Source organism: Mauremys reevesii, linkage group 5 (assembly GCF_016161935.1).
Source record: "Mauremys reevesii isolate NIE-2019 linkage group 5, ASM1616193v1, whole genome shotgun sequence".
Taxonomy (NCBI): Eukaryota; Metazoa; Chordata; order Testudines; family Geoemydidae; genus Mauremys; species Mauremys reevesii.
In genome coordinates this window covers 91832519-91856989 of record NC_052627.1, presented here as the reverse complement: position 1 = coordinate 91856989, position 24471 = coordinate 91832519, and the positions used below count along the sequence as shown (strand labels likewise).

The window sequence follows — 24471 nt, the reverse complement described above, 5'->3', positions numbered from 1 at the left end:
GATCCGCTGGCTCGGGGGTACTCACCAGGTCGCCAGGCACAGGAAGTGCAGGAGGGTGATGGAGAGACCCGAGGACATCGCGATCACTAGCTCCTTGGCAGAAACCATCTTTGCATGCCATTCTTCAAGCCTGGCCGCGTCCCCCGTCACTCAGTGCCTTGTCCGGAGGAGAGACCCCAGCCGCTGCGGGGAGGGGGCAGCCCGCCCCGGAGCACCCGGGCAGGGACAGGCACAAGGAACAAGTGTGGGGGGGAGGGGGAACCTGTTTGCTCGCGCCGCTGCTTTCCCTGCCAAGCTACATCTCGTGGCTGCCGTGTCGCCGGGCGCTTTGCACATCCAGGCGGCTGGGCGAGGCTGCCCGAGCCTCCAACTCTCGAGGGGGCAACAGGCTCCCGCTCCCCACCTGCTCCTCCCTCCGCCCCTTCGTCCCGCCCCCTGCTAGTCCCTCGCAAGAGGGGGTTCGACTCGATCACATGGAGCCAGGCGCTGCGGTTCGCCTGTTTGTTTGCCCGGCTCCATTGCAAGCGCCAGAGGAGAGGGAGGATCAAACGTGGCAACTACAAGGCAGAAACGGGGGGGGGGTGTCTTCTCCCTCCCTTTCTCTCTAGTCCCTTCACACCACGGCTCTGGGGTGGGGTGTTAAAGGGTTAAAGCCTCGCGCCACTGCCAAGTGTTAATTTTATACTGGAGAGGGGAGGGGCACAGCCAGTAATTGGCGAGAGAAAATGTCACTTTAGCAAGAAGCCCATTAATTACCAAGAATAGTCTGAGGGCACCCCCCTTTTCCCAGCACTTCCACCCCCACCTGAAAACACCCCCCATTCCCTTTTGGGGCATTATTATACCTTGTTGCCTGCTGGTGACAAATACTTTCACTTCTTTGAAACCCTGTCTCCCAGAATGACGCAGACTTGCTGTGAGACGTCCCCCTCTCTTCCCCTGGTGGCTCTCTCCCCAGCTGTCCTGGTGATGATCATGGTGATGAAGTCTTCATTTGTCTTGACTGTCTTTTCTTTCTTAGGAAGGGGTGGGGGAGAAACAAACCCACCAGCCACAAAGAAATGAAAGCCTGGCGCATGTATTTCCTGGGTGTAGGAGGTTTGAAAGGAGACTTTTTCCCACGTAGATCGTGGTATAAAATAAGGGGTGGGGGAGAGGATTGTAGCTGCAGTGTTAAAAACAGTGCACACCCAAAATGGATGCAATAGAGCTAATTACCCTTGGATAGAAACCTGGAGATGCCACACAGAGAGAGCAGATAGCTTGCACATTCAAGAGCTGGTTATTTTGTGGTTGGTTGGTTTTGGGTTTTTTTCCCCATAATGATGACACCAGCTGTGATGACCTAAATCATTTCCATTATATTAAGTTCAAGGGATTATGCACCAGTTAGAGAGAGATCCCTTTTGAAATGTTACTACTCAATCAGAAGCTGTTGGGTTGCAAGGTGTCTGTCTTCCCCTCCCCCCTTCCTTTTTCTCAGTCACACTGAAAGTGTTTACTATGAACATCAACTTGTTCTTCTGATCCAGTGTACTGCAGAGTTGTTTGTATTTGGAAACTAGAGTGCATATAAATCTTAATGAGGATTCTGAATTTCATTGTGCTGGAGTATATGGAGCAGATATTGTAATTGACTCAAATACTATTGTACTGCTGAGCCTGCCAGAGAAGGGCTTTATTCATTACTTGCTACAAATTCTACAACCGTTGAAATGGCACCTGATTATCTTTAAAACTGCTCTCCACTTGAAATCTTCCTGACTGTACTTCAGAATTTGCTCCACGGAAGGTGCCCTTTCTTACTCCTTTGAAAAACAATTAAAGCTGTGCTTGAAATCTATTTAGCACATGCTGCTGTTTATCTTTCATAAGACTCCATCTAGGCAGGTCCTCTTTAAGGTTGTGCAAATTCTTAGTCTGCTTTCTGGCAGTTTCAAAGGGTGAAATGCAAGAAGCTTCCCTTCAAAGTTTTTTCTCTATACCGTATTTTGTATGTTACTTAATATGTAATAGACATTGTAAATTAAATTAATTATTACACATTATAAGAAACTGAAATCAGGGCCTCATTGTGCATGGGGGAGTACATATAAAGAGTAAGAGACAGTTCCTGCCATGAAGAGCTCACACGGTAAATAGACAAGACAGATCAAGAGTGAGAGAAAGGAAGTATTATCCCCATTTTACAGATGAAAACAGAAAATTTGAGTGATTTGACCAGGGTCATGCAGGATATTTGCATCAGCACCAGGAATTTAACCCAGATCTTCTGAGTTCCTCTCTAGATCTTTAACCACAAGCTCATCCTTCCTCCTAACGCAGAGCAAAAATCTCTGTGTAAAGATGTAGTATTCAATGGCCCGAGGTTTGCCCTCACTCAGAATTCCTACTAATTCACGGCACTTACACCAGGAATGAAGTCAGCCCAATATATTTTACTCTGAGGTGTGATATTAACAAGAGTGTTTTGTAGTATCACTTATTTTAACACACACTTCTTCAGCATCGTGTAGCAGTGATGGGGAATCCCTTTTAGTGCAAATGCAAAACAACTCCATTGCTGCTGACTTTAATTGCGTTTCTGTGGTTCTTGCCAGCAGTGAAAATGTGGATGTTTAAGAAGGAGAACTGTGAGCTTTGCATACAAGCTCTGCTAAAGCCACAACTGCAGCTGGAACAAGACTTATGACAGTGGTCACTGCTAGGGATTGCCAATTTTTGGCCAAAAAAAAAAAAAAGTTCTCAAACTCAAAGACTTGTGGACCTCCATTCCTAGTCTCCATCCCCCCAGCTTCCAATGTTGTCTCTCCTCCATCTAAGTCTTTTCTTCTTACATTAACTTAAACCTTTAAGTTAATTTTTACAGGGAAGTTTTGCTAGCATTAGGCCCATTCCCCAACCCTTTCACCCACCACCTACCCCCTCCATTTGGGCAATTTGCTCCATGAAGGAGCAAGGACAGCACAGTTCCTGTGCACAAGGATTGCTCTGGTACTCTGTCTCTATTTTTACAGTTCCCTGCGCACCCATGCAGGGGCAGCTCACATTTTTGTCCTCAGTGGTAGAGGGGGATTGGAAGTCACATCTCCTGCCCTTGGGCTTCCCTGGAAAATCTTGCAGAATAATCTGGTCATTTGAGGATACTGTCTCAGTATAAAGTAGACCCTGTCACAGAGGCATATCAGTTTCATTTAGCCTGAGTTGAGGGGGACACGGTTAGGATGAGGAATCAGGGGAACAACTGCTCAATATACCATATTGCCCTTTAAGGGCTGCTCAGTTATAATGCGAAACGTATCATAAATTTCTGTTGCCCAGAGCAACAGTAACAATCCCTCTGCAGCTTTTCACACTGCGGTAGGATAGGGGTAGATGGCTGACAGCTTCAAGACAGCGACAATTCTTCAGGGACAAGCCCATGCTACGGCTGCCTTAGTGAATCTGAAAGTGAGTGCAGATGGACTGAGAATTACCCTTATTCTTCTTGCACACCTATGCATTCTGGTAGAACTTCCAGCCCTGCCCCTGCTTTTCTACTCTGCCACTGGCCCTGGCTCCCAGAGGGGATGATAGAACAGCGGTACAGAAAGGACATCCAGCTATAGGGATTGAGATGCCCTTTGGACATACACAGCGCATAATGAGTAGAGCCCTGGGAGTACAATGGAAACCTTAGACCCAATTGTTGCATTATGGAGTACTGCCCACTCTTTTAGTTTTACTGCAAGTCTCACAACAGTTGATTTTTTTCCTTAAAGCCTCAGCTCCTGGAAGCAAATGATTACATGAGAATCTCAACTTTCATTAAAACATGCAAAAAAGAAAGTTTCTATCCCTTGTTGTTGCAGAGAAGAGCCTGAAACTATGACCTGAGTGCCTCCTGCAGACATAAAAACCAGAAGGCAAATCAAAAGAATTACTTATTATTATAACTCACTATTTTAATAAGGGCTTACTCATGATTCTTGAACAGTTGGGACTGGCCATACTGTTTATGGTCCATTTATGCTGCTATAATATGAATTCTCTGTTTGCTAGTGGTGGGTTAGCACAGCCAGGCACTGTCTCTGGAACAATGATGGAGGCACATGTTCAGTGAGCAACAGAACTACATCTATATTACTGGAAGAGGGTACAAAGGCAGCTCCCCTCCTGCTGGTATCAGAATACTTTCCCTTTCAGCCTGAGACTAGGACCTTTTCCATCTGGGAGAAGCCATATCCTTACCGGGCTGTATCACTGGGTGTGCCATGACAAGAAACACCCCCTCACCCAGGTAGCACAGTAATTCTGTTACAATGCCCTGATGGCCTCAAAGGTCCATAAAGCCAATGGAGCTGGTCTTGATGTGCCATCCCCTCCACTTTGATCCACATGATATGGTGGGCTGCAGCCAACAGGAAAGGGAAATAGCCTCACTGCCACTGCAGTCTGGTTATTCACAGCTGCTGCATATTCCTTGTGGTCTGAAGCTGGTTGAAATGTGGGGAGACAAAAGTATGTTAAAACCACCCTTTCCTCTCTCCAGTCCCAAGCAGAGCTGTCCGAACTGATAATCAGACCCATTACATCTACATTTCCTGGCTATTGGGGATTCAAAACTGTAAAGTTTAGCAAAGCAGCAAGTGTAACAGCTGTGCTGAATAATTTAGATTCCTTATTTTAATATTTATAAATGTTTACTGGTCTTGAAGAGTAAAGTAGGTAGATGTGTTGTGATTTTAATTATTAAAAAGACACATAGAAATCTACCTGCATATAAATGGATATTGTCGATCAAATATACTAAAACCAAATCTTCTTTTGAATTATACCATCATTGTTCTAAAGGACAATAGACTCATTTAATAATGCCATGAATGCTTTGACACTAGATGTAAAAATACTTCATCTTTTTTTCTTTAGAAAAAAAACATTTGAAGAATCTGCAATGCAAATAGACTCTATAAGTTAGACTTTTGTAGTGGCCCAATGAACAATAAAGAACTGAGCAGTTTAGCTTTTAGAACTGAATTCATGTAATCCCAGTGGCAAAGACTAAACATGCCACATTCTCAGACAATACACAAGCCAGTCTGCTCTTCATTAGCGCCTGGTGGTTGCTGTTTGGAGTGGCATTACACACATCTCTAAAAGGAAGGGAAAGGTACTTGTAATGTCATTGCCAAAAGAAAAATGGAACGATAGCAATAGTGGCCAGAAAAAAGTGGCAGAGGAACAATCTTGTCTTAAAGTCTGCTGGGATGGGGGAGGGAGAGGAGGCAGGGGGCAGAGAGGTTGGACAGGATCATACTTGGGGCATCTAGCCCACTCAGCTGCGGCAGCAGCACCTCTATTTTCAGTGTGCTAGCTTGATCAGAGCTACTGCAGGTATATCTATCCAAGCTGGAAAATGCACCTCCAGCTCCAATGTAGACATACCTTAGGGGCACTGACTGTAAAGATATCAGGCTGAGAAAATATTGAAAGGGTGAACAGATGGAGGAACAACAAAATGAATGACTGTTTGGTGTTAGTTCATCAAGTAATACAACTGTGACAGGTTCCCCCCCCAGGGTGCCACGTGGAACTGGGGTACCACTGAGCCCTCTGACCCCCCAGCCTGGGCTTCCTTTCACACTGTACTGCTGTGACAAGCTGCAAAGCCCTCCAGCCTTCACTTTCACCATACATACATACCAGCATACATACAGGTAGAGCAGGGGTCAGCAACCTCTGGTACGCGGCTCAGGAGGGTAAGCACCCTGGCAGGCCGGGCCAGTTTGTTTACCTGCCACGTCAGCAGGTTCAGCTGATCGCGGCTCCCACTGGCCACAGTTCACTGTCCCAGGCCAATGGGGGCGGCGGGAAGCCATGGCCAGCACATCCCTCGCCTGAGCTGCTTTCTGCCGCCCCCATTGGCCTGGGACGGTTAACCCCGGCCATTGGGAGCTGTGATCAGCCGAACCTGCCGACACAGCAGGTAAACAAACTGGCCCGGGCCACCAGGGTGCTTACCCTGGCGAGTCACGTGCCAGAGGTTGCCAATCCCTGAGGTAGAGACACCCAACCACAGTTACATGCAGGCTCTCTGACCAGCCCCTGCATAGGAAGGATACAGCTAAGGCAACTCCCAGCTCCCCAGGCACGCACCCCCCCTGAAATATAAACCCAAAATTATACCATCTTGTGCTGCACAGGGCCTGTAGAGCATAAGCCATAAAGTTTGCCCCCTCCCTCAGTGTGGAGAGGAATATGCAACAACCGTTGCCCCTTGTGTTAAGATTCCCACACACTCACTCCAACTCACTGGTTTAGAAAAAACAAAAACAAGTTTATTAACTACAAAAGATAGATTTTAAATGATTATACGTGATAGCAAACAGATCAAAGCAGATTACTTAGCAAATAAACAAAAACAGCAAACTAAGCTTGATATACTAAATAGATTGGATATGAATTAGCAGATTCTCACCCTAAGATGATACAAGCAGGATGCAGATTCTTAAGGGCAAGCTGCACTAGCTTACAGTGTGGAATCCCCAGGTGTTTCATACACAGGTTAGAAATTCCTTTAGCCTGGGTCCAGGACTTCCCCCAGTTCAATCTTTGTTCCTCGGGTGTTTCCAGGAGTCTTCTTGTGTGGATAGTGAAGAATACCAGATGATGTCTCTCCCTCCCTTATATAGCTTTTGCATTTGGTGTGAATTCTTGTTCCAAAGCTTGGTTCCCAGACCAGTCTGTGGAAAAATACTGACGTCCCAAGATGGATTCCATCATCATGTGGTCTGATCACATGTCCTTGTAGAGTCATAGCAGCCATTACTCACAGGCTGTTTGGAGTGTTCGCAGGAAGGCGATAAGCTTCCCCTAAGGCATATTGTTTTTTCCTAATGGCCCATTGCCCTGAATAGATTCTTTCCTACCCACTATCTAGAGTGAAAGCATCTTGTCTAGTGGGTGTTACCCAGGTGTATATTAAGGTAGAGGTGTACCTCCTGTATCTTACATACAACACTCCTGTTAATACACCCAAGAATGATAGTAGCCTATTTCACAACTGCATCACATTGTTGACTTATATTCAATTTGTGATCCATTATAACCCCCAGATCCTTTCCAGCAGTACTACCACCTAGCCAGTTATTCTCCCATTTTTCCTTCCCAGCTGAAGTACTCTTCACTTGTCTTCACTGAATTTCATCTTCTTGATTTCAGATAATTCAAGTATAATTAGGCAGGCCAAAAAAGAATTTGAAGAATAACTAGCCAAAGATTCAAATACTAACAGCAAAAAAACCAAAACCAAGCTTCCCCCCAACCCTCACCCTCACACACACATTTCAGTATATCTGTCAAGGTTCCTTCCCCACTCTGAACTTTAGGGTACAGATGTGGGGACCTGCATGGACACTTCTAAGCTTAATTACCATCTTAGATCTGGTATCGCTGCCACCACTCCCAAGCACTAATTTTCTTCCCTGGATAGCCTTGAGAGACTCTTCACCAACTCCCTGGTGAACACAGATCCAAACCCCTTGGATCTTAAAACAAGGAGAAATTAACCATCCCTCCTCCTTTCTCCCACCAACTCCTGGTGGATCCAGATCCAACCCCCTTGGATCTAAAAACAAGGAAAAAAACCAATCAGGTATTAAGAAAAAAGGCTTTTAATTAAAGAAAAGAAAGGTAAAAGAAAACCCTCTGGGAGAGATTAGCATATCAGCTACTCTCACAGACAGATTCAAAACACAGAGGATGTTCCCCTGGGCAAAAACTTAATACACACAAGAATACCCAAATTTTGATAATTCCCTTAATGGTACCAAGACAAGTTACAAAGAAAATAAACATAAGCCTATTTATCCCTTTCTAAAACTTACTACTTTGATAAGAGGCTAGTTCCTTGATCTTTTTCACTCCGGCTGAAACTGAAACTCTAAACAAAGGAAAACTTCCCTCCTTCCTTTTGAAACATCTTGTTCCCCCATTGGTTCCTCTGGTCAGGTGTCAGCTAGGCTAGGTGAACTTTTTAACCCTTTACAGGTAAAAGAGGCATTAACCCTTAACTATCTGTTTATGACAACATCAGAAGCAGGAAGCCTGCTAATCAATTGGGTCACTGGACGATAGAAGTGCTAAAGGATAATTCAAGCCCATTACAGAGAAACAAAATGAATATTTGCATCAGTCTTCACTACAGAGGATGTGAGAGAGATTTCCCCAACCTGAGCCATTCTTTTTAGGTGACTAATCTGAGGAACTGTCCCAGACTGAGGTGTCATTAGAACCAGTGGATAAAATTAAACACTAATAAGTCACCAGAACCAGACAGTATTCACCCAAGAGTCTGAAGGAACTCAGATATGATATTGCAGAATTACTAACTGTGGTATTTAACCTGTCATTTAAATCAGCTTCTGTACCAGATGACTTGAGCATTGCTAATGTGACACCAGTTTTTTAAAAAGGCTCAAGAGGCAATCCTGGCAATTACAGGTCAGTAAATCTAATTTCAGTACTAGGCAAATTGGTTGAAACTATAATAAAGAACAGAATCAGACATATATGAACGATTTGTTGGGGAAGAGTCAACACTGCTTTTGTAAAGGGAAATCATGTCTCACCAATGTATTAGAGTTCATTGAGAGGGTCAACAAGCATGCAGACAATGATGATCCAGTAGATATAGTGTACTTAGATTTTCAGAAAGTCTTTGACAAGGTCCCTCAAAGGTTCTTAAGCTAAGTAAGAAGGTGAGATAAGAGGGGAGATCCTCTCAAGGATCAGTAACTGGTTAAAAGATAGGAAACAAAGGGGTAGGAACAAATGGTCAATTTTCAGAGTGGAGAGAGGTAAATAATGGTGCCCCCAGAGCTCTACTAGGACCAGTGTTTTTCAACATATTCATAAATGATCCAGAAAAAGGGGTAAACTGTGAAGTGGAAAAATTTGCATTTGATACAAAGTTACTCAAGATAGCTAAGGCCAAAGCAAACTGAAGAGTTACAAAGGGATCCCACTAAACTGGGTGACTGGGCAACAAAATGGCTGATGAAATTCAGTGTTGATAAATGAAAAGTAATGCACATTGGAAAACATAATCCCAACTACACATACAAAATGATGGGGTCTAAATTAGCTGATACCACTCAAGAAAGATCTTGGAGTCATCATGGCTAGTTCTCTGAAAACATCCACTCAATGTGCAGTGGCAGTCAAAAAAGCAAACAGAATGTTAGGAACCATTAGGAAAGGGAGATAATATAATAATGCCTCTATATAAATCCATGGTATGCATCTTGAACATTGCATGCAGATCTGGATGCCCTGTCTCAAGAAAGATCTATTAGAATTGGAAAAGGTACAGAGAAGGGCAACAAAAATGATTAGGGGTATGGAATAGCTTCCATAGGAGGAGAAATAAAAAAAGACTTGGACTTTTCAGCTTGGAAAAGAGATGACTAAGAGGGGATATGATAGAGGTCTATAAAATCATGAATGGTGTGGGGAAGGTGAATAGGGAAATGTTATTTACCCCTTTACATAACACAAGAGCCAGGGATCACCCAAATCAATTAATAGGCAGCAGGTTTAAAGCAAATAAATAAAGTGTTTCTTCACACAATGCACAGTCAACCTGTGAAACTCATTGCCAGGAGGAGATGTTGTGAAGGCTAAAACTATAAGAGGGTTCAAAAAAGGACTAGATAAGTTCATGGAGGATAGGTCCATCAATGGCTATTAGCTAGAATGGTGAGATGCACTCCATGCTCTGAGTGTCCATAGCCTCTTTTGCTAGAAGCTTGGAGTGGACAACAGGTGATGGATCACTCAATGACTGCCTGTTCTGTTCATTCCCTCTGAGGCACCTGGCATTGGCCACTGTTTGAAGACAGGATACTGGGCCAGATGGACCATTAGTCTGATGCAATATGGCCATTCTTATGTTCTCCAATTTGTTAAGGTAGTTTTGAATTCTAATCCTGTCCTCCAAAGCATTTACAAACATTCCCATCTTGGTATAATTCACAAATTTTATAAGCATACTCTCCACTTCCTTATCCAAGTCATTAAAGACTTGGATAATGGAGTGGAGAGTATGGACTCACCAATTTTAAAATGTTGATCCTAACAGCAAGACTCATAAAAACCATCCTCAAACCACTCACCACACAAAGGGCCAGCTTCCTGCAAGACACAACTGACTTCCTCCACAACATTAAAAACTTCCCTCAGAACACCATCCTTTCTACCATGGAGGTCAATTCCCTATACACCAAGCTGCATCACAATGACAGCATAGCTGCCTGCCTCAGATATTTGCAAGACAGTGGACAACCTTCAGATATCCATCCCAAACACATTGCCAAACTCATCCATTTCATTCTCACCCATAACGATTTTACATTCAACACCACATTGTCCAAACCACGGGACAGCCATTGGTACTAAGATGGCTCCCCAGTATGCCAACCTCTTTATTGCCCACGTTGAGGAAGAATCTCTGGACAAATGCACCACAAAACCAATGGTATACCCAAGATACATCAATGATATTTTCATCCTCTGGACAGGCAGCTTAAACTCCCTTAGAGATTTCCACCACAACTTCAACAACTCTTCAACAACCACTATCCATCCATTAAGCGCTTTCTAGAACACTCCCACACTAGCAACAACTTGCTGGGCATCCCAATCAGCTTCAACAATGGAACTCTGCAGACAACCATATATACAAGCAACCCATGGATCACCACACCTACCTTCATAGATTCAGTAACCACTCCAAACACTCCAAGAAATCTGATATCTATAGCCAGACACTGAGATATCACAGAATATGCCCCAAGGAGAAAGTCTGAGATATACATCTTAACACACTTAAAACCACCTTCACCAAATAAGGACACTCCATTACAAAAGTAGATTGTATCATGGAACAGGCCACCAAAATACACCAGGAGAACCTGCTTAAATACAGAAATAAAAACTCCTCTCACCCTACACTCCTATTTGTGATCAACCACCCCACACTGGAATACATATGGGGTATCATTCAACAATTAAAACCCATACTCAACTCATACTTGAAATAAATTTTTCCTGAACCCCTACTTCTGGCTTTCAAACAGCCCCCCCAACTTCTTCAAGCTCATCAGAAGCAAGCTCCCCACAGATCAGGACACACCAACTCAAAGTAGCACCAGACCCTGCCAGAACAACTGATGCAAAACCTGCAGACATATCTCCACTGCTACAATGATCAACACCCCGCTCAACACACCTTTCAAGATCCATGGCTCCTACATATGCCTATCACAAAGTGGTATACCTCCTCCAGTGCAATAAATGCCCCCAATAACTAAGAAGGTGAAACTAGACAATCACGATGCTCTCAAATGAACTCACACAGGAAAATGATAAGACAAAAACACCCTATCACCTGTGGATGAATACTTTTCACATAATGATCATTCTACATCTGACCTCTCAGTTCTCATCCTCAAAGGAAACCTGCACAACAGTGTTTTAGATGTTTGGCTTCTTGTATTCCCTCTGTATGCCATCCCAGCTCTGCACAGGTAACCGGCCCAGCAGACCTCAAGTGAACCGCCCAATGACCACAAGATCCATTAAGGTACGAAGGCACCCAGCCAGGTTTATTGTCAACAAAGAATAGTATTGGGGAGGGATAGCTCAGTGGTTTGAGCATTTTCTTTCCTGATAGAAGACCTAGAATGCATAGGAAAAAGCATGAAAGAGGATTGGGCTGGGGAGATGGTTCTAGGCATAGGAATCCCACTCAAAAAAACACTGACTCAAATGGTGACAAAGGAGTTCATGAGGCAAGCAGCTTGGGTTGAGCAAAATGAGCAAGATGGTGATACTCCTAGAGAATTTCTGGGACCCCAGCATAATGGGAGAGCTGTTCAAGCTACTTAGAGAAGGGGCAGGGAAGAAACCTCAGATATTCCAGATCTGATCGATGAAAGCTGGAGCCAAGCACTTACAAGAAAAAGCTTGAACTATGTTGGGACATTGTGCTGGGATATGGTGAGAAATTCACATTGCCTTTCAAAGACAAATGCCACTCTCACTGAGATTTGAGAGGAGAATATACACTGTGATAAAGTTCCTCCTCTACCTTGGTGGGTCCTGTGCTTCTTGGAGGATTTTGCTAGCCTCAGAGATCTTCTTGTGTTGAATCAAGAGTTGGGAGGTTTTGGGAGGGAACCTCTACCCCAGGTTCCAGCCCAGGGCCCTGTGGACTGCAGCTGTCTAGCGTGCCTTCTGGAACAGCTACACAACAGCTACAATTCCCTGGGCTACTTCCCCATGGCCTCCTCCCAACACCTTCTTTGCCCTCACCACAGGACCTTCCTCCTGATGTCTGTTAACACTTGTACTCCTCAGTCCTCCAGCAGCATGTCTTCTCACTCACAGATCCTTATACTCACCTCACTAACTGGAGTGAGAGCCTTTTTATACCAGGTGTCCTGATTAGCCTTAATTAATTCTAGTAACTTTCCAATTGGCTACAGGTGTCCTAATTAGCCTGCCTGCCATAATTAGTTCTAGAAAGTTCCTGAGTGTTCTGGAATAGTCCCTGTTATCTTACCCAGGGAAAAGGGACCTGCTTAACCTGGAGCTAATGTCGCTACCTTTGACCACTCTCTTGTAACCATCTAGCCTGACCCTGTCACAACACAGAGTCCTGCTGCCCATGGCAAAACCTCTATGGCCTTGGCTTCACAAGGGAATTTTACCTAAAGTTTCTAACCAATGCTACCACCACTGTGCTACCAATAGCTCACTGGTTGCATCCTCAGCCAGAACCCTGGTGCAGACAAGGTTCCAGCTGTTTCCATCATTTTACTGCCATGTCAGCAGAACCTGCTACTACTTGAGTTCCCACCAGCATCTAGCTCTTCAGCAGGGGTAGAGCAAGAGGAAAAATGGTCCAGTGACTAGGCCACTAGCTAGGACATGGAAGTCTTGAGTTTGAGTCCTTGCTCTACCACAGACTTCCTGTATGACCCTAGACAAATCACTTAAGTACCTAATTCCTTTTGTACATTTAGGCCTAAGACCCACTGTTGGAACCACTGCAAAGCACAAAACTCCCACTGAATCCTGTAAATGCCTAAACTCACATGGGGTATGTATACACAGGAAAGAAAAACCCATAGCTGGCCTGTACTAGACAACTCGGGCTTGTGGGACTCGGGCTGCAGGGCTGTTTCATTGCTGTGTAGACTTCTGGCCTTGGGCTGGAGCCCAGGCTCTAGGACCCTATGGGGTGGGAGGGTCTCAGAGTTCAGGGTCCAGCTCAAGCTGGGAAGTCTATGAAGCAATGGTATGGAGCAACAAGCCTGAGTTGGATGGCATGGGCCAGCCATTGGTTTTTCTTTGCTGTGTTGACATGCTTGCAGTACCTAAGGTTTTACCGTGAACGTTCACTAGGTGCCTATATTTCTGCCACTGGGCATCTGAACTGCTTCCTCACTCTAGGCATCCAAATGCCTAAGACCCAGAGCAATTCACAAGTTAGGGGAAGATAGGTGTTCAGCCACCTAAGTCGGGTGCAGGGCCTTCTCTGCTAGGCACGCTCAGAGACCATCTACCACATCAGGCCTCTCAGATGAGTTCACACAAAACAGCTTTGGGGAGGGGGAGAGAGAAGAGATGAAGAGGGCAAATAACTCTTAAAGAGAGAGCATGCAAGCATGTGAATGGCTCTAGCCTGGTGGTTAGAGCACTCACATGGGAAACCCAGGAGCTAGTTCCTCTGCTCCAATGATTCATTATTCATCCAGAGTGCAACAGCTTTAATAGCAGAGACTGAGGGAGCGCTGCACCAGAACATCCTGTAGCCGAATGGTTAGAACGCTCACCCAAGAGGTGGAAGGCCACTCTTTAAATTTCCTCTCCAAATCAGGCAGAGGAGGGACTTGACCTCCCACATCTAAGATGAGTACCCCAAGCACTGGGCTAAAAGTTATGAGGGAGGGTGCACATATTACCCCGGCTTCTTGCTAAAGTGGTGTAGACGTCTAGTGCCAAGAGAGGGTTTGAAGCTCAGACTTCCAAGCAGAGATAGGTGCCTCCCTGCAGCCCAGACTCAGTTGTCTATGCTGAGATGGGGCACGGCTTAGCCAATGGGAATGGCTGATGATGGGGGTTTGTGCTATCATAGGCGGCTCCCTGACTCATGTGCTGGCTTTTATGAATCACACTCTAAGATTCCCGTCTCTCCCCATGCATTGTATAGGAACATAGGTGCCTAACTCAGGCTTTGGGATTTGCAGTGATTTTCTAAGTACCTAAAGTCAGGCATTGTGATGCTCATCATCATAATACCCAACTCTTTTTGTGCATTCAGGCCTTAACCTCACTGTGCCGCAGCCCCAAAGGGAGCTAGGCACCTATCTCTGCTCAGGATCCACAGGCATGAACCCGTTGGTGGTAGTACCTCCTACCCAGTATTCTAAACCCCAGTGGTTAAAGTATTCACTTGGGAGGTGGAAGACATGGGTTCAAATCCTATTCTGCCTTGTTTGGAACAGGGATTTGAACTCAGTCTCCTGCCACCCAGATGAATACTTTAACCACTGGGGTTCCCACTAACCCAGTATAGCTACAACTATCCCTTGGACTAACGTAGGAAATATATATTTTTCCTTGTGAAGGATGTGGGGACTACTTTGTATAAGTTTGTTTGATAACCTTGGGTCCCAAATAATTATGCATCAATAAAGTGTTCTGCACATTGTATAAATGTATACAATAGCTGAAATATCAAGTTGTTTGTGCTAGCACAGCCTACATTTCAAATACTTTTGCCAGTGCTTTCCCATTGGCCCCCATTTAGTAGATCATTTTAAAGAGGGCAAAAGGAGAAAGAGCTGAATGCAACTTGGGAATGTGTGCATGTGACCAACGTAACCATGCTCCATTTGAGAGGAAATGGAAAGCGTCACACCTGTGCCAGGAGGAGGATGGGGAGCATTGAGGTCCCAATACAGAAAACTCAACACCACAGCAACCGTGATAATTGCATGTGAAAAATCAGAACTCTTTAGACATTTAAACACAACTCTTCCTGGCTTAGCTGTGGCCATGAAGCATTTTCATAGAAAGGTGCGTGCCCATGCATGAAGTGGCAATAATGTCAACTGGTGAGCAATGAAACAGAGCTTAATCTGTTGCCCACCTCTTTATTCAAACACCTGTTTGAAATTTTTTGGAAAGATTTGTGTTATTTTCATTCCAAAGTATTCAAAATAGACCCATTAAGTTTAAAAAAAAATATTGAAAACATTACTGACTACATTATCAAAATACTTATTGAAATTCTTTGTCCAAAAACCAGGTGATCAAATGTCAATAACCACTTCAATACCATTTTTGACACAAGTTTGAGGGAATAAGAGGCACACAAAATGTGTTGTGAAAACCAGAAAAATGACAACGATAAGGATTTGTCATGCACATTTTCACTGTTGAGAGAGAAAAAAAGAAAGATGTCAACCAGCCCTAACTGAGGCTATACTCTCTCAAATGCAAAACCGTTGTTTTCTTCACCATCTGTAATGATCATCTCCAGAATAACTTTCCCCTGTATTGTAAGGGACTAACATTTGTGGTTCTCCATACTGCACGCATTAGCTAGCAGGAAGTGGGAGCTTTTTAACACTGTCTGGAGGACTCCGCACTTCTTTTAAAGAGCAGGTGCTGTTTGAGCAGAATATTATCCTTTTTATTTTGAGCTATACAAGCTCTTGATTTAGAGCTGAAAGTGTGTACTGGGGAAAAGATCTTTAATAAACTGGAAAACAGCCTCTGCTAAAAAAAGGTTTCCCAGAAAGTTCTGCAAAATGAAGATGAAAAATGAATACATAATTGACCTAGGACACTTCTATGAATCAAGCTGTTAGTTTTTATAATTTTTGTTGCATCTGGTACATATACAATACGCCTCCTAATATGGACACAAAAACTTTAGAACAAGAGTGTTTTAATTGCTTTTGAACATGCTTGACTTATACTGAAGGTTTTCACCCCCAATCCTGCAGTTCCTCCATCACTCACTATGCTCTTCACTAGTATCTACATAATATGCAGAAATTGTTTTAAAGACTTTTTTTTAATACTTTCCCACAGCTGTGCGTTCCCTTGGACTTACATGGATTGTTAAAGCCAGAAGGGATCATTAGATTATCTAGGTCTGACTTCCTGTCAAGTACAGGCCATAGAATTTCATGCAGTATCTCTGTACTGAGCCCAATATCTTGTGTTTGACTAAAGCATATTTTGAGAAAGGCATCCAGTCTTGATTTGAAGACAGCAAGAGATGGAAAATCTACTGCTTCCCTTGGCAGTTTTTTCCAGTGTTAATGCACTGGGCAGCACAGTATGGGGAGAAGGTGACCAGCCCTCTGTGGAGAAAGAAGTGGTTCGGGACTATTTAGAAAAACTGGATGAGCACAAGTCCATGGGGCTGGATGTACTGCATCCAAGGGTGCTAAAGGAGTTGGCGGATGTGATTGCAGAGCCATTGGCCATTATCTTTGAAAACTCATGGTGAACAGGGGAGGTCCCGGATGACTGGAAAAAGGCTATTGTAGTGCCCATCTTTAAAAAAGGGAAGAAGGAGGATCAGGGGAACTACAGGCCAGTCAGCCTGACCTCAGTCCCTGGAAAAATCATGAGCAGGTCCTCAAGGAATCAATTCTGAAGCACTTATAGGAGAGGAAAGTGATCAGGAACAGTCAGCATGGATTCACCAAGGGCAAGTCATGCCTGACTAACCTAATTGCCTTCTATGAGGAGATAACTGGGTCTGTGGATGAGGGGAAAGCAGTGGATGTGTTATTCCTTGACTTTAGCAAAGCTTTTGATATGGTCTCCCATAGTATTCTTGCCAGCAAGTTAAAGAAGTATGGGCTGGATGAACGGACTATAAGGTGGATAGAAAGCTGGCTAGATCGTCGGGCTCAATGGGTAATGATCAACCGCTCCATGTCTAGTTGGCAGCCGGTTTCAAGTGCAGTGCCCCAAGGATCGGTCCTGGGGCTGGTTTTGTTCAATATCTTCATTAATGATCTGGAGGATGGCGTGGACTGCACTCTCAGCAAGTTTGCAGATGACACTAAACTTGGAGGTGTGGTAGATACGCTGGAGGGTAGGGATAGGATACATAAGGACCTAGACAAATTAGAGGACTGGGACAAAAGAAACCTGATGAGGTTCAACAAGGACAAGTGCAGAATCCTGCACTTAGGACGGAAGAAACCCATTCACTGTTACAGACTAGGGACTGAATGGCTAGGAAGCAGTTCTGCGGAAAAGGACCTAGGGGTTAGAGTGGACGAGAACCTGGATATGAGTCAACAGTGTGCCCTTGTTGCCAAGAAGGCTAACAGCATTTTGGGCTATATAACTAGGGGCATTGCCAGCAGATCGAGGGATGTGATCATTCCCCTCTATTCGACATTGGTGAGGCCTCATCTGGAGTATTGTGTCCAGTTTGGGGTCCCACTCTACAAGAAGGATGTGGAAAAATTGGAAAGAGTCCAGCGGAGGGCAACAAAAATGATTAGGGGGCTGGAGCACATGATTTATGAGGAGAGGCTGAGGGAACTGGGATTGTTTAGTCTGCAGAAGAGAAGAATGATGGGGGGATTTGACAGCTGCTTTCAACTACCTGAAAGGGGGTTCCAAAGAGGATGAATCTAGATTGTTCTCAGTGGTACCTGATGACAGAACAAGGAGTAATGGTCTCAAGTTGCAGTGGGGGAGGTTTAGGTTGGATATTAGGAAAAACTTTTTCACTCAGAGAGTGGTGAAGTACTGGAATGGGTTACCTAGGGAGGTGGTGGAATCTCCATCCTTAGAGGTTTTTAAGGTCAGGCTTGACAAAGCCCTGGCTGGGATTATTTAGTTGGGGATTGGTCCTGCTTTGAGCAGGGGGTTGAACTAGATGACCTCCTGAGGTCCTTTCCAACCCTGATATTCTATGATTCTATGATTCACCCTCACTGTTAAAACTGTGTGCACCCTAATTTGAATTTGTCCGTCTTTAACTTCCATTTGGTTCTTGTTGTGCCTCTCTCTCCACTAAATTAAAGAGCCCTTGAGAACCAGGCATTCTCTCCATTGTGATTATAGTGTGTAAGTATCTTCAAGTCACCTCTTGATCTTTTATTTTGATAAACTTAGTTTTCTCTGGGGTTTGACTGAATGATATGATATTACTCTTTTCCCCATAATTGGCAATAATATAGCAGACAGTGGAAACTCAAGAGCACCTAATATAATTCTGATCTGGGCAAACTGAATTTTACCAAAATTATCTGCAAAGTTCATTTTCATTATGAAAATTAGCAAGAGAATTTTTTGCACCCAAATATATACATTTCCAAATTTCTACTGGACAATTCTTCCTCCTCTCTCCTGCATCTGATCACTGTCCTCTAGAAGTTCAGTTACTCAGTTAGCTGGTTAAAATCAGGAGCACTCCTTCTATGGGACACAAGTTTCCCTCAACTTACATGGAGTTCACATATTCATGGCTGAAAGACAATTCAAAGTACTTGGCAATCTTGATTTTAAACATTAAAAAGGTTGTAGAGCAGTTTTTAAACTAGGAGATGGGGGAAAGCCGACTGCTGCAGAGGAGCATGTGGATCGGACACAGACTTCTCTTAGGGGAGAGTCTGATGATAGAGAATCTCCAGGTTATAGTCAGGAGCAGAGGACTGAAAAGTATAATGTAAGGGCCGGATCAGATGATAAACAGTCACATAAAAAAGAATCTGGCACATCAGAAACAGTCAGGCTAATAAACAGGGACAAGTTTTTAAAGTGCTTGTACACAAATGCCAGAAGTCTAAATAATAAGATGGGTGAACTAGAGTGCCTTGTGATAAAGGAGGATATAGATATAATAGGCATCACAGAAACCTGGTGGACTGAGAGCAACCAATGGGACACAATCATTCTGGGGTACAAAATATATCGGAAGGACAGAACAGGTCGTGCAGGGGGAGGAGTGGCACTATATGTGAAAGAAAGTGTAGATTCAAATGAAGTAAAAATCTTAAGCGAATCCACATGTTCCATAGAGTCTCTATGGATAGAAATTTCATGCTCTAGTAAAAATATAACATTAGGGATCTATTATCGACCACCTGACCAGGACAGTAATAGTGATGATGAAATGCTACGGGAAATTAGAGAGGCTATCAAAATTAAGAACCCAATAATAGTGGGGGATTTCAATTATCCCCATATTGACTGGGAACATTTCACTTCAGGATGAAATGCAGAGATAAAATTTCTCGATACTTTAAATGACTGCTTCATGGAGCAGCTGGTACGGGAACCCACAAGGGGAGAGGCAACTCTAGATTTAATCCTGAGTGGAGCGCAGGAGCTGGACCAAGAGGTAACTATAGCAGGACCACTTGGAAATAGTGACCATAATACAATAGCATTCAACATCCCTGTGGTGGGAAGAACACCTCAACAGCCCAACACTGTGGCATTTAATTTCAAAAGGGGGAACTATACAAAAATGAGGGGGTTAGTTAGACAAAAGTTAAAAGGTACAGTGACTAAAGTGAAATCCCTGCAAGTTGCATGGGCCCTTTTTAAAGACACCATAATAGAGGCCCAACTTCAATGTATACCCCAAATTAAGAAAAACAGTAAAAGAACTAAAAAAGAGCCACCATGGCTTAACAACCATGTAAAAGAAGCAGTGAGAGATAAAAAGACTTCCTTTAAAAAGTGGAAGTCAAATCCTAGTGAGGCAAATAGAAAGGAGCACAAACACTGCCAACTTAAGTGCAAGAGTGTAATAAGAAAAGCCAAAGAGGAGTTTGAAGAACGGCTAGCCAAAAACTCCAAAGGTAATAACAAAATATTTTTTAAGTACATCAGAAGCAGGAAGCCTGCTAAACAACCAGTGGGGCCCCTTGATGATCAAAATACAAAAGGAGCGCTTAAAAATGATAAAGTCATTGCGGAAAAACTAAATGGATTCTTTGCTTCAGTCTTCACGGCTGAGGATGTTAGGGAGATTCCCAAACCTGAGCTGGCTTTTGTAGGTGACAAATCTGAGGAACTGTCACAGATTGAAGTGTCACTAGAGGAGGTTTTGGAATTAATTGATAAATTCAACATTAACAAGTCACCGGGACCAGATGGCATTCACCCAAGAGTTCTGAAAGAACTCAAATGTGAAGTTGCGGAACTATTAACTACGGTTTGTAACCTGTCCTTTAAATCAGCTTCGGTACCCAATGACTGGAAGTTAGCTAATGTAACGCCAATATTTAAAAAGGGCTCTAGGGGTGATCCCGGCAATTACAGACCGGTAAGTCTAACGTCGGTACCGGGCAAATTAGTTGAAACAATAGTAAAGAATAAAATTGTCAGACACATAGAAAAACATAAACTCTTGAGCAATAGTCAACATGGTTTCTGTAAAGGGAAATCGTGTCTTACTAATCTATTAGAATTCTTTGAAGGGGTCAACAAACATGTGGACAAGGGGGATCCGGTGGACATAGTGTACTTCGATTTCCAGAAAGCCTTGGACAAGGTCCCTCACCAAAGGCTCTTACGTAAATTAAGTTGTCATGGGATAAAGGGGAAGGTCCTTTCATGGATTGAGAACTGGTTAAAGGACAGGGAACAAAGGGTAGGAATTAATGGTAAATTCTCAGAATGGAGACGGGTAACTAGTGGTGTTCCCCAAGGGTCAGTCCTCGGACCAATCCTATTCAATTTATCCATAAATGATCTGGAGAAAGGGGTAAACAGTGAGGTGGCCAAGTTTGCAGATGATACTAAACTACTCAAGATAGTTAAGACCAAAGCAGATTGTGAAGAACTTCAAAAAGATCTCACAAAACTAAGTGATTGGGCAACAAAATGGCAAATGAAATTTAATGTGGATAAATGTAAAGTAATGCACATTGGAAAAAATAACCCCAACTATACATACAACATGATGGGGGCTAATTTAGCTACAACGAGTCAGGAAAAAGATCTTGGAGTCATCGTGGATAGTTCTCTGAAGATGTCCACGCAGTGTGCAGAGGTGGTCAAAAAAGCAAACAGGATGTTAGGAATCATTAAAAAGGGGATAGAGAATAAGACTGAGAATATATTATTGCCCTTATATAAATCCATGGTACGCCCACATCTCGAATACTGTGTACAGATGTGGTCGTCTCACCTCAAAAAAGATATTCTAGCACTAGAAAAGGTTCAGAAAAGGGCAACTAAAATGATTAGGGGTTTAGAGAGGGTCCCATACGAGGAAAGATTAAAGAGGCTAGGACTCTTCAGTTTGGAAAAGAGAAGACTAAGGGGGGACATGATAGAGGTATATAAAATCATGAGTGATGTTGAGAAAGTGGATAAGGAAAAGTTATTTACTTATTCCCATAATACAAGAACTAGGGGTCACCAAATGAAATTAATAGGCAGCAGGTTTAAAACAAATAAAAGGAAGTTCTTCTTCACGCAGTGCACAGTCAACTTGTGGAACTCCTTACCTGAGGAGGTTGTGAAGGCTAGGACTATAGCAATGTTTAAAAGGGGACTGGATAAATTCATGGTGGCTAAGTCCATAAATGGCTATTAGCCAGAATGTGTAAGAATGGTGTCCCTAGGCTCTGTTCGTCAGAGGATGGAGATGGATGGCAGGAGAGAGATCACTTGATCATTGCCTGTTAGATTCACTCCCTCTGGGGCACCTGGCATTGTCCACTGTCGGTAGACAGATACTGGGCTAGATGGACCTTTGGTCTGACCCGGTATGGCCTTTCTTATGTTCTTATGTTCTTAAAAAATATATGTAGGCCATGTGGTGAAGTCCAATATTTTTCTGGTTATTCACAGGTTGCAAGTGAAATTGGACTCCTCTTGGGCCAAAACTAAACTCAGGATTCCATATGAGCCCTATTACAGCACACACTCACCACCAGAGCACCCCTTATGTCAGGACACAGGGTTGCAGGGGTTCTTTCACTCTTGCTGGTTCCACAACGGTCTGTCCCTTCTGTGGCCTAGCCCTGCAGCCAGCTAACTTCTCAGTCCACTCCCCTTCCAGGGTTAACAAAAAATTTAAAATAAAAAAAAAGAAAAAAAGGAAAAGAAACACAAAGTCTAGTGACTTCTAAGCCCAGCCCTCAGCCTCCATCTGGGACTGATAGGTCTCAGCTTCTTTCACTCCTGACACCTGTACTTCCCCTCTTGGTCTATGGAAGAGTTAGGGTAACCCAGGCCCACCCTCTCCTCTGGGATCCATCCCAAGGACCTTGTTTTAGGCAGCTACAAACTGTTCCTTTGGTCCTTTTGCCACTCCTACCTTTGCCCTGCTTGTCAGTGTCTTTACCAGGTCTGCTGACTGCACTGTCCCCATCTTGGAGTTGTGGTTCCTCGTGGCTTCTTCTTAGCTAGTTATGGAGGTGCTTCCTCAAAACCATTTCCAGCCCCTCTGCCAGCAGCTGGAATGTATTTCTAACAGTCCCTCTATCTCTCACCTTAAGGCAGTTGGTATCTCGATCCTTCAGTCAGGAGTCTCCCCCTGCCCTCCTTCAGGGGCTGGGGTTGTGTTTCAGGCAGTCTCTCATACTCTTGCCTTGTGGCTGTCAGGATCTCCCTCCTTCAAACAGTAGTTCCCTCAACTCTCCCCCTCTGAGCTGGGGCTGAGGCCAGCTGTAAAGTCTAATCAGCTTCTCCTTCAGCTGGACCCTTTTCCCCAATTAGCTCTCCACTTTGAAGCATTCAGCAGGTCAGTCTTCTCCTGCTGGTCCCTGCCTTGTTATGAGGGAGGAGGGAGTATATATGCTGGTCCCCTTCCTGGACCTCATCCCAAATGGCTGGGAGAGTGGGGTGCCTTGCCTCGCCCACTCTGCAAGGCTTCTGGTCCCTCACAGGCCCTTAAAGAGACAGTAACATCATTCATCCCAAACACCACTTATTCCTGGGACTATTTCCCCTCTCTCAATATCTCCTCCATCTCTGTACATAAGACCACCCAAAATCTTCAATGAGCTACACTATGTGACAGAGATGAGCTGACTCCTAGCCACCACTATCCTTAAGGGGCAGATCTCCCCATCATAAGCCCTGATAGCAGAAGCTGTCTAGGTGGACATGGGTTGAATCTGTTTGGGAGCCATCTGAAATAGCCAGTCTCTCAGGTGTTCTGACCCCACCTCCTCCCTGCCTAGCACCATTGATTTTATGGGCTATGGTGGCCAGCCCAGTGTATGCCTTCCAGTGGAAGAGGGGATGAAAGCAGCTTGTAGTGCTGCATCGGTGCTCCTGGTGGACTTCCTGTAACAGGGATCATGCATTCTGGGTTCCACCGAGAGGCCTGAGGTAGTGAATATGGTCCCTAATATTTAAAAGGGAACCTTGCATGATACCTAAAAGGTGATAGAGAAATAAAATATTGATGTAAAATTGAAAATTAATATCTCTTGGACAGAGATAGGAACATTTTGATCTGGGAAATACTAATTCCAGGTGCCACTGACTCATCACACTTGTTTAATAATATGTGTCCCTATTTTGGCTTATCCCAGTACCTCAGTGACATATCACTTTTTAAAATTCACAGTTCATTAATTTTCTTACATCATTCTGTGCTTCAGTTTTGTGGTAGACTAATTTATGACACTCATTTAAAAACAAAACCATACATATATTTTAAAAAAAATCCAGTAAGCCATTTTGTTTCCAAGATTTATGTCTAATAGACCCTATACATGTTAAACAGAGTGGAACAGAAGGCTGAAAAAGTAATTAAAAATTAACATTGATGATGGTCCAATGGAAAGAGATTGATAGGAATGTAATAAAAGCCATCTCTAGTACAAGGCAAAGACCTATGCAATTCAAAAATCAAAGCAGCAACAGAAGTTAGATTTCCTTTTACAGATTTTGAAAACTAAAGGCAATGATTTTAGAACTTGGAAGCCTAATGTTACAGTCCTAGATCCAAATTTAGGCACCTAAATAAATGGCCTGATTTTTAAAAGCACTAAGTACTGAGCAGTTTTCATTAGGCCTAACCCAAAACTAATTTAAGTTAATGTAAAGATTACCATTGACCTTAGGGGACTTTGTATCAGACTTATTGCCTTGGGAACTGCAAGGCTCAACACTTTTGCAAAGCAGACTACTTATTCAGGTGCCTAAATATGAGTTAGGAGTCTACTGCTATTTTGAATATCTTGGCCAAAAAATCACTAGCTCAGACAATGCTAGGGATGCTACATCATTTCTAGGAGTTTAGGATATATATTTTAGAGATGTCTGATCACTGGGAGACCGGGTAGATAATACTGCCTGGATAATAATATACTTGCTATAAAACTTAGCCCTGTACCAAGTTTAGACATTTTAGGGGACCCTTGTGCCCACAAATAGGTCTAGTTAACAAATAGCTGCTAACAG

The 24471-nt window shown here is 43.6% G+C and overlaps 1 protein-coding gene across 5 annotated transcripts in view; it reads right to left on the bottom strand.

Moving 5' to 3' along the window:
- GABRA4 (gamma-aminobutyric acid type A receptor subunit alpha4) overlaps nt 1–22663 on the bottom strand; it is an 82497-nt gene extending 59834 nt beyond the window's left edge. For 2 of the 5 annotated variants that reach the window (XM_039542556.1, XM_039542557.1), the window contains exon 1: nt 846–1365. Coding sequence is in view for 2 of the 5 variants with exons in the window: in XM_039542554.1 (XP_039398488.1) it covers nt 26–108 (83 nt within the window). In the remaining 3 variants the exon portion in view is untranslated. Of the gene's footprint in view, nt 1–25; nt 613–845; nt 1366–22547 lie in introns of those variants that run through there. The other 3 variants (XM_039542554.1, XM_039542555.1, XM_039542558.1) reach the window with 2 other exon arrangements.
- Nucleotides 22664–24471: the final 1808 nt, after the last annotated feature.